At 57.1% G+C, this 15753-nt stretch overlaps 8 protein-coding genes across 8 annotated transcripts; 4 read left to right on the top strand and 4 right to left on the bottom strand.

The window, feature by feature from the left end:
• Positions 1–224: 224 nt before the first annotated feature.
• On the bottom strand, positions 225–2291 carry B0H18DRAFT_1037161 (actin 1). Its single transcript, XM_048030386.1, has 9 exons — positions 2263–2291; positions 2091–2165; positions 1990–2026; positions 1931–1936; positions 1844–1871; positions 1723–1791; positions 1070–1666; positions 801–1017; positions 225–750 (listed from the first exon to the last, which is right to left on the bottom strand). Exons 2-9 carry the CDS (start codon positions 2112–2114, stop codon positions 601–603), a joined length of 1128 nt encoding a protein of 375 aa, XP_047887877.1. The 5' UTR covers positions 2115–2165; positions 2263–2291; the 3' UTR covers positions 225–600.
• A 349-nt stretch (positions 2292–2640) lies between these two features.
• On the top strand, positions 2641–3830 carry B0H18DRAFT_958669 (uncharacterized protein; the record flags this gene model as incomplete). The annotated part of the gene is made up of 4 exons (XM_048042718.1): positions 2641–2783; positions 2870–3217; positions 3274–3451; positions 3498–3830. 4 exons carry the CDS (start codon positions 2641–2643, stop codon positions 3828–3830), a joined length of 1002 nt encoding a protein of 333 aa, XP_047887876.1.
• A 285-nt stretch (positions 3831–4115) lies between these two features.
• B0H18DRAFT_884459 (NADH-ubiquinone oxidoreductase B18 subunit-domain-containing protein) lies at positions 4116–4531 on the top strand (the record flags this gene model as incomplete). The annotated part of the gene is made up of 4 exons (XM_048041028.1): positions 4116–4195; positions 4265–4348; positions 4401–4415; positions 4468–4531. 4 exons carry the CDS (start codon positions 4116–4118, stop codon positions 4529–4531), a joined length of 243 nt encoding a protein of 80 aa, XP_047887875.1.
• On the bottom strand, positions 4455–5799 carry B0H18DRAFT_59064 (SCO1/SenC-domain-containing protein). Its single transcript, XM_048038690.1, has 4 exons — positions 5503–5799; positions 5356–5450; positions 5107–5300; positions 4455–5043 (listed from the first exon to the last, which is right to left on the bottom strand). The coding sequence occupies exons 1-4, from the start codon at positions 5662–5664 to the stop codon at positions 4670–4672; spliced, it is 825 nt and encodes a 274-aa protein (XP_047887874.1). The 5' UTR covers positions 5665–5799; the 3' UTR covers positions 4455–4669.
• Positions 5800–5849: 50 nt separating this feature from the next.
• B0H18DRAFT_1037152 (CGI-121-domain-containing protein) lies at positions 5850–6747 on the bottom strand. The gene is made up of 4 exons (XM_048030385.1): positions 6569–6747; positions 6390–6512; positions 6150–6326; positions 5850–6097 (listed from the first exon to the last, which is right to left on the bottom strand). Exons 1-4 carry the CDS (start codon positions 6740–6742, stop codon positions 5978–5980), a joined length of 594 nt encoding a protein of 197 aa, XP_047887873.1. The 5' UTR covers positions 6743–6747; the 3' UTR covers positions 5850–5977.
• A 124-nt stretch (positions 6748–6871) lies between these two features.
• Positions 6872–9089, top strand: B0H18DRAFT_958667 (thioredoxin-like protein; the record flags this gene model as incomplete). The annotated part of the gene is made up of 9 exons (XM_048042717.1): positions 6872–7023; positions 7080–7216; positions 7266–7620; positions 7644–7910; positions 7965–8064; positions 8115–8318; positions 8376–8636; positions 8680–8865; positions 8916–9089. The coding sequence occupies 9 exons, from the start codon at positions 6872–6874 to the stop codon at positions 9087–9089; spliced, it is 1836 nt and encodes a 611-aa protein (XP_047887872.1).
• A 190-nt stretch (positions 9090–9279) lies between these two features.
• On the bottom strand, positions 9280–13663 carry B0H18DRAFT_1124000 (uncharacterized protein; the record flags this gene model as incomplete). The annotated part of the gene is made up of 5 exons (XM_048034782.1): positions 9280–9361; positions 9417–9505; positions 9556–10074; positions 10128–13358; positions 13415–13663. 5 exons carry the CDS (start codon positions 13661–13663, stop codon positions 9280–9282), a joined length of 4170 nt encoding a protein of 1389 aa, XP_047887871.1.
• Positions 13664–13891: 228 nt separating this feature from the next.
• Positions 13892–14808, top strand: B0H18DRAFT_1037144 (uncharacterized protein). The gene is made up of 3 exons (XM_048030384.1): positions 13892–13963; positions 14011–14087; positions 14138–14808. The coding sequence occupies exons 1-3, from the start codon at positions 13950–13952 to the stop codon at positions 14407–14409; spliced, it is 363 nt and encodes a 120-aa protein (XP_047887870.1). The 5' UTR covers positions 13892–13949; the 3' UTR covers positions 14410–14808.
• Positions 14809–15753: the final 945 nt, after the last annotated feature.

The raw sequence follows: 15753 nt of genomic DNA, 5'->3' as shown, positions 1-15753 counted from the left end.
CAAATAATTCTTATTACTATCATTATTGAAGCTAGACAAGAGCATCTGTCTGTCTGTAATCTACACCTGTAGACAACCATCATTCAATCCGAGTCATGATGTGGATATTAGTTCCATGAATAATGTGCCAGGAAGTGATGTTTGAGGCAATGTGAATGAAAGTCATTGAATGCCTGGCGAACATGTCCAGCACAAGAGATCATCACCTGAGAAATGCACTGGAGATGGTATCTATCTATTAGTTCCAAGAACACCTGAAGAAAGGACAAGACAACCACAGTCGTGCCCCTCACCATCGTAGGCACCCAGATGCTCGCCCAACACAACGCAAGCATATCTACCGCAGTGTCCGAAATCATATTCTTCGCGCTCGCGCTATGATACATTTCCTCGACGACGACGCGTACCGTCAGCAACATTAACGCGCAAAATGGAAGCTATGCATTCGAGAAGCAGACAGATCGCGAAACCGTAGCGTAGCGTAACGTAAGGGGGGCATCTACATCGGTGTTGTGTTGTTTCCTTCTTTCGCAGTCCCGTCCCGTCCACACTCCGCACCCGACGTTCGTCCTCGACATCGACGGCCGGCACCCGACGCGCCTAGAAGCACTTGCGGTGCACGATGGCCGGACCGGACTCGTCGTACTCTTGCTTCGAGCACCAGAGGTTCTGGAAGGTCGACAGCGACGCGAGAATGGACCCACCGATCCAGACGGAGTACTTCCGCTCGGGGGGAGCAACGATCTTGACCTGCACGAGGGGTAAGCACACGAACGTGAGACAGCCGACATGTCACTTGCCTTCATGCTCGACGGCGCGAGGGCGGTGATCTCCTTCTGCATACGGTCAGCGATACCAGGGAACATGGTGGTACCACCAGATAGGACGATGTTGCCATAGAGATCACGACGGATATCGAGATCGCACTTGTAGATGGAGTTGTAGCATGTCTCGTGGATACCTGACGCTTCAAGACCGAGGAAAGCGGGCTGGAAGAGCGCCTCCGGAGCGCGGAACCTGAAGCCGGAGTTTAACGTCATGCACACTCACACGAGTCTAATATGCATACCGCTCGTTGCCGATGGTGATGACCTGACCGTCGGGCAGCTCGTAGCTCTTCTCGAGAGCGGACGAGTGCGCCGCAGTCTGGAGCTCCTGCTCGAAGTCGAGCGCGACGTAGCACAGCTTCTCTTTGATATCACGGACGATTTCACGCTCTGCTGTGGTGTGGAAGCCGTAGCCACGCTCCGTCAGGTTCTTGATCAGGAACTCAGTGAGGTCACGGCCGGCAAGATCGATACGAAGGATGGCGTGCGGGAGCGAGAAACCCTCGTAGATGGGGACAGTGTGGGTGACACCATCACCGGAGTCCAGCACGATACCGGTCGTACGACCAGAGGCGTAAAGCGAGAGAACGGCTTGGATGGCGACGTAGAAAGCAGGGGCGTTGAACGTCTCGAACATGATTTGGGTCATCTTCTCGCGGTTGGCCTTGGGGTTGAGCGGAGCCTCCGTGAGGAGGACGGGGTGCTCCTCGGGGGCGACACGGAGCTCATTGTAGAAGGTGTGATGCCAAATCTTCTCCATGTCGTCCCAGTTGGTGACGATACCGTGCTCAATCGGGTACTTGAGCGTGAGGACACCACGCTTCGATTGAGCCTCGTCACTATAGATACACAGTGAGATAGGGGGGCATGTCGTGTGAAGAGCCAGTGTGCGTACCCGACGTAGGAGTCCTTCTGGCCCATACCAACCATCACACCCTGGTGACGGGGACGGCCGACGATGGACCTGTGCCACGTCAGTAAGCCGGTCGCCCACTGAGGCAAGTGATGGTACACACGGGAACACGGCACGGGGTGCGTCGTCACCTAACCCGAATCTCTCAGCATCTATGCCTTGCCACGAAGTCTGAACATCATATGCGTACCCGCAACTGTAGACACGTGTGTTAGCACTGATGGGATGATCCAGGCGGATACGACTTACAGCCAGCCTTGCACATGCCGGAACCATTGTCAATGACCTGGCGACATGCGAGAGACGCTGTGAGAAGCGATTCGGAGCGAGAAGGACGCGAAGACACGTACGAGCGCTGCTACCTCATCCTCCATTTTGGCGACTTAGTTCGTGAGAGAAGATTAGAAAGTGGGTGCGAGAAGGACCTGTTTGCAGCGCGAAGATATACCGTCGCGATAGGTGCGGCGCAGGAGAGCGATGCTGAGCACTGCGGTGGGCTGTGAGGAGACGAAGACGACTTACGTGGATGATGGAGGACGTGAGCAAGAGCGGTACACTGCCCGCAGATGCCCCTAGCCCTTATCCGATCCACTTCAGGGCAGGCGCCAGGCCCCTTGCCTTCCACTGCCCGCTGTGCCCGCTCACTCACTCCCAGAGCACCCGCAGACCCCGCAGCAGCCAGACAGACACCTCTCAACGCTCCCCCGCAGCTCGCAGCGACGCGCAGCGCCGTCGGGGCCGCCGTCGAGCGCGGGAGCAGGCGGGATTGCCCTATTTAGGCATGCATCACGTGCCCGTCATTGAGCGTTACGCCCGACGCGTCAGCGCGAGGTCGCGTCTGCTGCACGTCGCGTTCACTGTTCAGCACTCGCGTCTCCTCATCCTCTCTCCTCGCCCACCATGCCGCTCGAAGCGACGCTGATGATCATTGACAACTCGGAGTACATGCGAAATGGCGACTACCAGCCCTCCCGCTTCGACGCACAGGCAGACGCGGTCAACACCATCTTCCAGACCAAGATGACTCTAACCCGGAGAACACGGTCGGCGTCATGACAATGGCGGGCAAGGGGTGCGTGCGCAGCGACCCACTTTTCTGCACAGTTGGCTGAGGCTCTTGGTTGCATAGCCCCGAGGTCCTCGTAACACACAGCAAGGACATTGGCCAGATCCTGCAGGCACTCCACTCCACATCAGACAAGATTGGCGGCACTGCGGACATCCCCACTGCCATCGCCGTCGCGCAGCTCGCGCTCAAACACAGACAGAACAAGAACCTCCGACAGCGCATCGTCGTCTTCGTCGGCTCGCCGCTCGAGGGCCAGGGCGCAGACGAGAAGGCGATGATCCGGCTCGCGAAGAAGCTCAAGAAGAACAACGTTGCGGTGGACTTCATCGCATTCGGAGATGGCATTGAGGAGGGCGAGCGAAGTGTGCTAAAGGCGTTCGCGGACAACGCATCAAGCGGAGACAACTCGTAGGCGGCCTCTGCCATTCTCGTGAGGACGCGCTGCTCATCATTCTCGTCCGCAGACATCTCATAACCGTGCCACCGGGCCCGCATCTGCTCTCGGACATGGTCCTCACATCACCAATCCTGGCGGGCGACCGGGGCATCCCAGAAGAGGCCATGGGCGACGCGACAGGCCCCGCGGCCGGCGCGAGCTTCGAGTTCGGCGTCGACCCAAGTTTGGACCCCGAATTGGCGATGGTACGTCGTCGCACTCGGTGTTATCACAGAGATTGACTGTTCGCAGGCACTGCGCATGTCACTGGAGGAGGAGCAAGCACGACAGGCCGCATCCGTGCAGGCCAGCGGTTCGGCGTCAGGTTCGTCTGCACCCGCAGCAGCACCAGCAGAGGTAGCGCCACCGGCGCCCGCTGCTGCTGCTGCTGCTGCTGCTGCGTCGGTCCCCGCGGACCCGACAGATGACGAGGAAGAGGCGATGCTGAAGCAGGCGCTGGCGATGTCGGAAGGGGACGTGGAGATGGTGGGCGCTGACGAGGAGTTGTCGGAGGAGGACGAGATTGCGAGGGCAATTGCGATGAGTATGCAGCAGCAGGAGGGCAAGGACAAGGACAAGAAATGAGAAAGCCGTTTGTCTGTATCATTGTCCGTACACAGTCACCGCGGACTACGCTTTTCACGATCGTCGGATATTTGCTTGCAATGTTCAGGGCCAATGCTGTCTATGATGAGCTATCGGAGCTGTATTTCACCCAACGCAAGGTCTTCGGACTCTCAGGCTCTTAGGCATGGCTGGGATAGTCACTGTACAGAGGGCGCCTATGAGCATGTCTTATTCCGGGAATTGCCGCCTCGACCGAGTGCGCTGTGGCGGACGCTCGCCGCCGCATCCACACCATTCACTTTCATGGCGTCCTCGACCACGGCATCCCAGGAGGAGCTCAAGCAGAACAAGATCCCTGTCGCGTGGAGGGATCAATGCTCTGCGTGCGTACTCCCATATTGCGGTACATCATTGAACTGAGAGAACCGTTTGCGATCTCGTGTCACCCGCAGTCTGCTCATTCCTCTGAATGTCTGCCGGAAACAGAAGTACTATCTGCCATGGGAATGTGAGAACGAGAGGCACTCGTATGAGAAGTGAGTTCTCAGTTATCTTAGCTGCGTCTGCCATATGTTGACGGTGCTCCAGGTGTCAGTACGAGGAGTGAGTACTATTAGATGGTCTGACGAGACGAACTGAAGTTGGGGTCGCGCAGCTACGTTCGCAGGATGAAGGTGCTCTCGAAGCAGAAGGTGGCTGCGCTAGAGGCGGAGGAGTGATTGTGGTCTACCCTTGTTCAATGTGCATTGACAGTGCTGCTCAACCCGCGGCATAGGTCGACGTGTGTGCAACTGTCAACCGGCAGCATCATTTCTGAGAAGGGGGTGTATCCGCCACCAAGGGCGCAGAGCAGTCTACTACAGGTACGGCGGAACACTACGTCGTCTTCCCCGTCGCTCCTTCCACAGCGCGATCTCCTTCTGCACCCTCGCCACCACGTCCTCCACCGAGCTCGCCTTCCCGAACGCGTCCACGAACTTGCCGTCCGGGTCCATGAAGTAGAAGAAGATCGAGTGGTCCACGAGGTAGTCGTCGTCCGCCTTCGCGTCCGGCGGCGTCGAGAAGTACACGCGGTACGCCTTGCAGGTCGCCTTCGTCGCCGCGTAGTCGCCCGTCAGCCCAACGAGCCGGGGGTGGAAGTCCGCGACATAGCGTGCGACTTGGGGGATGGTGTCCCGCGCGGGGTCGACAGAGATGAAGACGGGCTGCACGACCGGCCCGAATTGCTTGTCTGAGTGAGAGAGGGACGTGTGAGCGAGGAGTCCGTCAGTGAGGCAGAACGGGGCGAACGCACCTAGTTCGGTGACTGCTGCGCTCATTTTGTCGAGCTCTTCTGGGCAGATGTCAGGGCAGTTCGTGAACCCGAAGTAGATGAGGCTCCAACTCCCGAGCAGTCTTTTTCGGTGAAGGGTGTGCTCGTATGTGTCGTGAGGGTGAAGGCTCCGCCGACGTGCGGCCGTCCGACCTGCTTGTCTTCTTGCTCTTTCTCTAGTGAACGTACCCTGGTGAGGATGTCTGAGGAGACGCGAACTTGGGAACACACGTTTTGCTCCTGCAGCTTTGTTTCTCATATCTGAAGTACAGATAGAGGCCGACGCCAGTCGCTACGAACAGAGCTGCAGCTTTTGGCGTGAAGACCTGGTTTTGAGCTGTGCGGCTATAATTCAAGACTGACAGGTGAAGCACTCACCCCGACCGCGGACCTATCCCTCTCTCCTGAGGAGGTCTGTTGCGTCGGCTGTGAGTAATGTCTCGCGCATGGTGGCTTGAGTTCCAGGCGCGAACATGGGTAGCGGGCAGGACGTGCAGCGGCAGTCCGAAGTGAGCGTGCTACTCTCAGAGCTCTTGACATCTTGGCTTGCACGGCGAGACACCCTCAGGATGCTAGACGAATCTGTGGTATGTCTGCGCGGATGGTGTTGGAACGGTTGGAGAAGCGGCCGACGCGCTGGAGGAAGGTCATATACACGAGACAGGCGCGCGAGCCGTGACCGAGGCGATCTCGTTCGCAGCCTAGCCTGACGTCTCGATCGTCTCTTACATCTTGAAATCTTAGTATTGTTGAAGGCCATGCATAGGGATATTCTACATTGGGGGTTGGGCTATTGCTACAAAGCTGCGTACAGCCTACGATTCACCCACGAAGACAGCCCACGGTACGGTATTTAGGTAGCTACGCTCTTCATGGCCACCGTGCTCACGACGATCTCGTCCGCAGCCAGTTGCTGCTGTGCAGGGGTCATGCCTGGTGCCTTCAGCGCAGGGTCGGCATTCAGCTTGTAGTACTGCGGGGTAGACATATTAACGCGACGAACAGTGACATTTCGAAGAACGCACCTTCCTGACAGTTGCCCAGTCAGTGAGCTTAGTGAGGTCCGAGAGAGGGAGGAGGTCGCCTGTAACGACCGCTTTCGTGCGATCCTCGATGTCCGTTACCCCAGAGGGGCCTACGCGGACAACGATGAGGGCGGTGGTGTTGTCCGAGACTCCGAAACGCCTGATAGCTTCAGTGATCTATGTCATGCCATTTCATCTGAGCGGAAGGTCGACCAGGAGAATAGGGCGTGCGAGTCACACATTGTTGTTGGGACTGAGTGCCCAGAGGATCTCGGAGTGTACAGTCTTCGTGCGGAGAGCACCTTGGACCTCAGCCAGGATGGCTTGGTAGATCGCAGTCTGCAGATGCAGCATGCTGGTAATCTGTAGTGTCACATCTGTTAGATACGGACAGAGCCAGATGGGAGCAGTCAACCGACCAGACGGGCGTCGATGAACGCGAAGTTGACGGCCTCGCGCTCGCGGTCACCTTCGGGGCCCTCCAGCTGACTTGCGCGGACGATGCGCTCTCTGATGTGCGCAGCGTTGGAGACATGGTCGAATAGGGCGAGGTGGACGCGGGCGGGGAGATGGGGGTAGAGAAAGGAGTCCATCTCCATCTGGCGGTGGCTGCGCTCGGCCTGTCTCCGCGCGTTTCACCGCCGTGTTTCTTGTCTTCTCCGCTCACCCCTCTTGCCTACTGATACTTCAGTGTTCGCCCGACGCTGGTCTCGTCGCCCACAATGCGGCTTGCGAACCTTCTCCGGCTGCCGTCCTCGCTGCTCCTCGCATCACTCACCCTCGCCATCGCCGCGCTTCCGGTCAGCTCGGACGAGGTAGAACTGCTCGTGCTCACTCCCGACGACTTCGACAAGACGGTCGCGCATGGGGTATGGTACGTCGCAGGAGCCTCAAAGGTGCTAGCAATGACTTTACGTGCTCTGCGGACAGGTTCGTCGAGCACTTCTCGCCGTACTGTGGCCACTGCCGCAACTTCATGCCCACATGGAAGCAGCTCGTCCAAGAGAACGCGAACATGTCCGACCCGGGCATTCACCTCGCGCAGGTGAATTGCGCTGTTCATGGCGGTGAGTGCAGCACACATGCGAGCGCGAGACGCCGTCTCATCCTGCGCAGACCTCTGCAAGGCCCATGGCGTCGACGGGTACCCTCAAATGAATCTTTACCGCGATGGCGCGTTCGTCGAAATGTACCGGCAGCCAAGATCCTATGACATTCTCACATCATACCTCTCCGAGCACGCGGAGCCGACTTCGCTACCGGTGCTGCCTGAGACGACCGAGGTTCCGGTTGTTACTGCTGTACCCGACCCTGTACCCCAGCTCAAAGTGCAAGAGTACAGGGATACGTACAAGCCTGCTGTTCCTGCGAAGGACTTCAACCCGGATGGGAAGGTGCTCGCTCTCGACGACAAGACCTTCCAAAGCGCGGTGGACGAAGGTCACGTATTCGTCAAGTTTTACGCGCCCTGGTATGTTCTCAACGCGATCCTAGGTTACACTCTGACGAGCCGTCGTACTCAAGGTGTGGGCACTGCAAAAAACTGGCGCCCATCTGGGCGCAGCTCGCAGGGAAGATGCAGCACAAGCTCGCCATCGCTGAAGTCAACTGCGAAGCCCACGATTCGCTATGCCGAGCGGAGGGCGTACCAGGCTTCCCGCAGCTCATATATTACGGAGGAAAGGGCGCAGGCAAGGTCGAGTATACTAGCGGGCGCAAGCTCGAGCAGCTGAAGGCCTTTGCGGAGAAGGTTTCCGGGCCGTGCGTTCTCCGTTGTATCTGATCCGCATATCTTCTCATCCCAGTCGCTCGTAGGCCGATCCAGGAGCTGTTCTACCAGGACCTCAGCGCGCGTATCGAGGAGTATCCCGTACTGTATCTTCTGCTTCATCCCTATTCTGACGGCGCCGTAGTTGTAAGCTCGTCAATTTATTATCCTCAGCGTCGTACTTAAATCTTGAGTAGAATGACGTCGTAGAAGCCGCTCAGGCTCTCTTTGGCTCGCCCCCAGTCTTCACGTCGGCGGCTCCCCAGTTGTACGAACACTTCAACGTACAACCTGACTCCGCCGTGGTTCTCGCACTGAAGGACCACGACGCCGTCCCGGCCACCGTCTACCGACTCCCCGCAACACGGTCGGCAAGCGACAAGGTCGCGCTCGTCGACTGGGTAAGTCTCCACTCCCCAGCAATCACACCGACAGCACTCAATTTCTACGTCCCACAGTTGCTGAAGAACCGCCTCCCAACGAGCATGGCGCTCGACTCGGACACGTTCCAGGACGTCATGAACGCGCCCCACAAGCCGCTCGTCGTCCTCGCCGCGGCTCCCCCCACGCAGCTTCAGGCCACCGCCGACGACGTCCAGCGCATCGCGAAGCAGTGGCGGAACGCGAAGGGCGGGCCGGGCGTGACGTTCGTCTGGATGGACGCGGACAAGTGGGCCAAGTGGCTCAAGGGCATGTACGGCATCAAGGCGGACAAGGAGGTCCAGGTCGTCGTTGCGGATCACTCTGTAGGTGTTTTGATAGGCTGTATGCGGGAGGGCGTTGGTGACCTTCTTTGGTCCTCCGCAGGGTTTGGTCTACTACGACGTGGATCAATACGGCGTGAAGATCCAGCTCACGACCACCAGCGTGTTCTCCGCGATCCAAGGCGCACAAGCAGCAACGATCCCCTACAAACATTCAGAGAACATCGTCGAACGCATGGCTCGGGTATGTTTCTTCGCTCATATTATCATCCTTCAATCTGACGTAGGTGGCAGTACCTGAACGGCAAGTTGACTTCCATCGAGTCGTCTGTGCTGCTGTACCCTTGGCGCACGTTGTCCTTCATTGTTCTCGGTATACTTGTCGTAGTTTTCCTTGCACGACGGCTCTTCAGCTCAGACGTTGATGCAGGCCATGGGGTTTATCGCAAATCGGACAGGCTAGATTAGCATTTATATATATATCGTTTGCCGTCGTGACATCGTCATGTTCTAGGATAATCCGTAGTACTTTTCGTCCGTATTAGCCAGGTGATACAGTATCAGCGCAGTTGACTATGCTACAATGGATGGATGGGACGACAGATGCAGCATACATGAACACAACCCGAATGCAAGCGCCCTTTCAACATTCAGCACCTCACTCAGGCTCAGCCCAAGGAGACACCGAATCGTCGAGGAGGATACCACTAATGCGATTCAACACGGCCGGGGGGAATTGTCTAATACAATCAAAATCAGCTCGGAGCCGTCTCCGGGAGCAAAGTGATGACGAACCTTGCCTGCGCTCGGTCAAGGAGCGCGATGGCCTTATCCCGGTTGCGGTGACCCAGTTCTGCCCGCACCATGGCCTCCCAAGTCGAGGGCTATCCTTATATCAGCGTGAGTCTAAAGAAAACAACTTTCATTGACATACCTCACGATATACTGGCGCGTCAACGGGGACCTGTGAGATGTCACTGCTTTGTGCATCATGGGGAGCGTGGTTGTGCGGAGCTGCAATGCCTTCAGGTGGATCAGCCAGGCTATCGAAGATTTCTCTCGAGCGTTCGATGTCCCCCGCTGACGCATAGGCTTTTATGAGCAGATTGGCGATGTAGGCCGTCATGTGAATCCCGTAAGTCCTCAACTGCGACACGTAGCCTGGTATGAGGTCCACGCGGCGGTGGGCAGCCAAAACGTTGATCAGCGATTCAAAGACAACTGCATCCGGCAGCTGGGCGCCCGACTGACGCGTAGAGGGATGGGAGGCGACCGAGTCGAACAAAGCGAGAGCGCGGTCCAGATCCTTCTGCACGCATCCGACGGAATGGATGAAGGAGGCCCAGTGGGTGCCCTGTATGAGCGGTTTACGTCCGGACGTGATCTCGCCGAAGACCCGTTCCATGGCAGCTGAATCAACAGGTTCAATGGAACCGTACGCGTCCAACAAAAGCTACAATGCGGAAGCATGAGCATCGGCGTCGACGATCGAGAGCCTGAACTAACCTTGTACGTATGCGCACTAGGCTTGACTCTTGCAGCGACCAGCTGGTCGAAATAATGAAGGGCGCGGGCACGATCGGGCCTCGTACTTGTGTACAACTGCATCATTGTATTGTAGGGAGGGACGCGTGGCCTGAAGCTAGGTTGAGCAGCCATCTCCGTGAACAACGTCTCTGCAGACGCGACATCGCCTACCCGGCAGCAAGCTGCGATGACTGCGCCGTAGGTCACCGACGAAGGGTGGATAGCACTGGCCTTCATCTCTTTGAACAGGGCAATGGCATCGTCGGCTTTGCGCGCCTTCGCGAGCTTGGAGATCATGGTGTTATACATGAAGACGTTAGGGATAACACCACGCTCGCGCGATTCGCGGTAAAGTGCGATGGCGCTGGAAGCGTCATCCGTCGTGTCCTTGACATTGTGAATCAGTGCACCATACGCGTCGGCAGTGGGCACTCCCCCGTGTTCAATGATGCGGGCCCGATGAACGTGAGCGGCGTCCAACTCGCCACCGTGGGCGAGAGCAATGACCATGCTGTCTTCGACAAGGAACCAAGCGTACGACTGTTCTTCCTTGTTGTGTTCGTATGTCTGCAAGACAAGCTGAGCGCTGTCATACAATGTTCGCACCTTTTCTATCTCGCGATCGCGACCAAGGGTGGTTATCAGGCGAGACAAGACAACTGGGTAAGGGTAGACGTTCCGCGCGCGCCCGGCTTCGAACCGTTGATAGGCGACGGCTGGAGATATACGTGCATTGGGGATTGGCCAAAACTCTGAGACAAATGCGCTGTGAGAGTGTTGCACCTTGGCCAACGGAGGGGCAGGAGAATCTTCGCTTGGCGGGGCAAGCTCGACGAGATTATTGCGGTTGGCGTCCTTGCTTGCCACAAGATTGAGGATGTGCTCCGCCTCAGGGTCATAACGGTGCATGGTTTCGGATGCGTGAGACTCGTTCCGCTGGTCACGCAGCCGGGTGAACAGCCGGATACGGCTATGCGTCGGAAGGCTTGTCAACTTCATGCCTATACGTTCCATATCACCGAGAACGTCCTCGACTGCGACGATGCCTTCGACTTCGGGGACAACAAAGGCCACGAATGTCCAATCGTCCAATGTCAGATGACGCAGTTCATCAGCGTTGGACCGAGCTGCTGCGTAGGCCTGCAGGCTCCATGCTGCCACATCAGCCGGAATAGCCTCTCGTATAACCCAGAAGAGTCTGCCGAGACCAATCACCTCCTGCAAGGATAGCTTCCCGTCGGTCTCCGTGCAACAACGTCGACAGAACCCGAGTACCAAGTCACGGACAGCTTTCCGCCTCGAAGTCACTTCCTCGGAGAGCGCACCGCGCTCCTGACCCTCAAACGCAACGTAGGAGAGCACCAAGCGGCATGCTTCCTTCGCTCTTCCCTTGGATAAAAGCAGATGCGGAAGGGCAACGCATAGTTCACGCGGTTTGTCGTCGTTCACCAGACACCGAAGAACTGCAGGTCCATAACGTGCAATCACAGTAGACATTGCATCTGTGATCGAGACGACCTGAGCTTCCTCGAGGTTCGGATGCAGCGAGAGATGGCGGAAGTACGTCTGAAGTACCAGGTAAATGTCGTTTCTGTGGAGCATCAGGTTGTCCTGATCAGCAAGCCGCTCGAAGGATGCCATGACCCTCATGAGGTCATCGATTCGGCCATCCAGACAAACGGCTTCGATGATGCTCGCCCACGTGGAGGAGTTTGGCCTGCAAGGGCTCACCGACGCGTCGTCAGGCGAACGGGGAGCGACGTCTTGCAGCAAGAGCCTGTCGAACCACGCCAGAGCCGTGCCGATCTCGCCGGATTGACAGAACGATGCGATCAGGCGGTGGAAAGTGCCCGGAGAAGGAGGAGGAACGTCGGCAACGTCGAATGCTTCGCCAGCCTTGGTGTCAAGCATCTGCTCCAGTAAACCGAGGGCAGCCGTGTGTTGCCCACTCCGTACATACGCCTCGAGCATGGCGTTCCAGACGTTGATACGAGTGAGGCGCAGTAGACGGTGAGTTTCTTCCGCGCTGCCTTCAATATCCAGCACGGCGCCGATTCTTCCAGATTTGCACGCCTGCCTAAATTCTTCGAATACGTCCTTCGCACTCTGCCAGTCCGCGACTGCGGTGTACACGGACATGAGTAGGTGGAAGGTACGCGCAGTAGGAAGGATATCCCTGCGGCGTTCGAGGTGGGCGAAAACGTGGATAGCGGCGTCGACGTTCGCGTGGTTGGCACAGGATTCGAGAAGACCATGATAGATAACCCGGGGCATTTTCGTGTGCGGAATAGCACATGCTGTCTGGAATAGCGTCATGGCGGGGCGAAGATTGTTTTCAGCGCGTAGGTTCGAGATGCGTTTCCGGTCTGCAATGGACTCTGTGCCGCCGAGGGTCGTCTGCCAACGTACATTCCTCTCAAGACGTTGCAATGCCTCCTGTACATCACGGTCGCGCTCCGTGAACGCCTGTATAAGAGTGGTGTACGTCTTGAAGTTCGGGGCGATAGAGCGGGCCAGCATTGCATTGTAGAGCTCGAGGACGTACCGTAGGGATTGGTGAGGAGAACGGACTGCCCGCAAGGACGACAGCGCTGCATTGTACAGTTGGACGGAGGGTCGAGTCGCACGAGAGTGCATGCTCTCAACGAGGTCATGCACCTTCTGCGCGTCCTTGTTCTGAGCAGCGTGCTCGAAAGCCTTGTAATCTGCGGTCTCATTGGTAGGCGCCTCCTCCACGTCCTCGGGAGGTGGTGTGGGCAAGGATGAAGCTGGAGAGGGTGGCCTGGAATACGAGGCGTCCGAATGCTGTAAGCTGGCTGAGGAAGAGGGCGGAGACTCGACATCGAGGTAGTCGCTGACGGTCTGAACGTTAGAGGCTGTGGAATACGGGCGAGCGGTTACATCTCGGGCAGATAGCCTGTGAAGGAGCAGGGCGGTCGCTTGTGTCGACAATCCAGCGTTGGTTGAGGAGGTCTCGACGACGACCTGTCCGCCAAAGGGTCGGTTAGACTTTGTGTGAGACTGTACTGTCCGGACGACGGTGAGACCTGCACGAGACCGGGCGCGAGGTGGTAGGGAAGAACCATGACTCTTGGGAGAGTGAGCACCGCGACGAAGGCCGGGAGGGATATCGTCCGAATCATCGCCAGCGGACTGGCTGAGGTCATTCACAGAGATGGTTTCGGCCTGGGTCACAGCCCTGCCAGCACCCTGAGGGATAAGCTCAGTTGAGTGGGACAGCTTCGAAAGATGATTGCACGACGCACCGTGTATCCAGCATATGAACGACCGCCGGGATGAAATTTAGCGCCGCCAGAGCCAGCACCGCGACCATTCCAATTCGAGTGGGAGGAAGATGCACCATTCCAGCCGCCGAAGTTGCCAGATGCGGTGGACGGTGTGGAGGACGACTGCAATTGGAGGACATTGCGGATGGTGTGGCCGGTCTGGTTCTGCGCGACGGATATGGCACGCGCGGTGTGGTGCAGAAGATGATTTGCGACCTTGGGCAGCATGATGGCGTCGGGTGACGGCCTCAGCGAGAGGCCTAAGCTCAGGGCACGGCTGCAGGGCGGGGGTGGGACGAAGACGACGGCGGCAGCGACGAGGCGACGGCAGCGACGACGCTTTACTTATGGCCGCGCTTTGACTCTGCGGGCGATCGCTGCCGGCCCGCGTGGCTCCCCGGCTTTTTCTCTCTTCTCCCGGCGCGACCCGCATCACGTGCACTGGCGTCTCACCGCGTTGACTTGATCCTCCCCGTCGCCGCCGCCCTCATCGTCCCCGTCGTCGTCCCCCACCATGAAGCTCGTAAGGTGTGTGTTGCGTCCTGCATAGGTACCGCCGTTTGACAAGGCGATAGATTCCTGATGAAACTGAACAATGAGACGGTCACGGTCGAGCTCAAGAACGGCTCCATCGTCCACGGCACGATCACAGGTACGCGTTTTCCTTCTCGTCCGCTCGTCTCCAGTTCAAACCAAGAGCAGGCGTGGACATGCAAATGAACACTCATCTCAAGACCGTCAAAATGACCGCCCGCAACCGCGAGCCTACGTCCTTGGATTCACTCTCCATTCGCGGGAACAACATTCGCTACTTCGTCCTCCCCGACGCCCTTCCTCTCGACACCTTGCTCGTCGATGACGCCCCGAAACCGAAGAACAGGAAAAAGGACGAGGCGCGAGGCCGCGGTCGTGGACGAGGGGTCGAGCGCGGTCGTGGGCGTGGAAGGGGGAGGGGCAGAGGGAGGGGCTTCTGATCAAACACTTTCTCATCATCGTCGTCGCACGTCGTTCTACGGTCTGTATTCCCTACTACTCTTGTGCATTAGGTGTGTATCCGATGGCGTCCGATCCTTCAGTCGAAGCGATTGTGAACACGTCTAACAGGTCGGCGAACGATCCGCCGTCATGTTCACCCTAAGTTGCGTTGACTTGCAACTCTCCGGCACTTCTTTATGGCTGGGCTTGCACAACGAGAATCATAACTGACTGCAAGGAAACTATTATCATGGCCAGACAATGAGTTGCATAGTGACTGTCCTTGTCTCACTGGGGGGGATGGCCCAGCAGGCAACACTGAAACATTAGCATTGTTCAAAGTTTGTGTACAGGCATGGGATGGATCATGGCATACTATTTTGGACCAGTCAGTCAGCAGCCCCTAGAAGTCAGCACCCTGGGCATATCTCGGGCTGCGCTGACTGTATCTCCATGAAACATTTTCTGCACAATGTATTGAGTCTATACCACCCCTGAGACCATCATTCCAGTGATAAATGAGCTATAGAATGAAATCTCTGCTGCTGGCAGATGTCACACTTTCAGCCACCAGCCGAAGTCGGCCATGGCAGAGCCTGAACTCTTGCCTCTGAGCAGCCACCGATGTGCCGCAACCTGTGCACATCCTGTTACGCAAAGCTGGGCAAGTGGAACACTACAAGCCACAAGCTTTACAAGGCTACTAACTTCAAGAGGAGTTCTGTTTCTTAGACCTAGGAAGGACACAAGTCCCTTTGTCCTGGTCGAGTTCCGAAGCGGTAGCAGTATGAGAAAGCTAGCGTTGATTGCTAACCAGGTCGAACTGAAGAGTCCGACCCCTACTGTACACGTATATATACAAGAGAAACAATCTGAGTCAGATAGTACAGTAAGCATGAGTCAGGATGTGTCATCCCTGACGAAGGAAGTGGTAATCATGATGGAGAAAGGAGTCAGCAAGAGTCAGCTATCACATGGTAGTCTGGGTGCGGTAGAGTACATAACCGGTCCCTGTGCACGCGAGGTGGTTAGAGATACAAAGTAAAAGAAAATGAAATGTACGTAACATGGCGCCTGGTAACATAAGCCCCTTCCTATGGTCAACATCCGCGTTGACCTCTAAGCTTCAGGATCCTGTTTGTCTCCACTGTCATTCCCGTCCGCGTAAAGATCATTGAGATCATTATCGAAGTGCCAGGGAGAGGATTGTTGGCTTGCCGGTTGGTCATCCGAGCTAGAACTCTCATTCGACTTGGCGAGTATTGTGAGAGATCCAACGTGAGGAGCGTCCATCGACACCCGATTGGCACGATATCGATAGATGGCGGCATCGCGGTTTTGAG

This window comes from Fomitopsis serialis, assembly GCF_022376445.1.
Source record: "Fomitopsis serialis strain Sig1Antser10 chromosome Unknown B0H18scaffold_112, whole genome shotgun sequence".
Classification (NCBI taxonomy): Eukaryota; Fungi; Basidiomycota; class Agaricomycetes; order Polyporales; family Fomitopsidaceae; genus Fomitopsis; species Fomitopsis serialis.
This window is presented reverse-complemented; position numbering and strand designations above follow the sequence as displayed.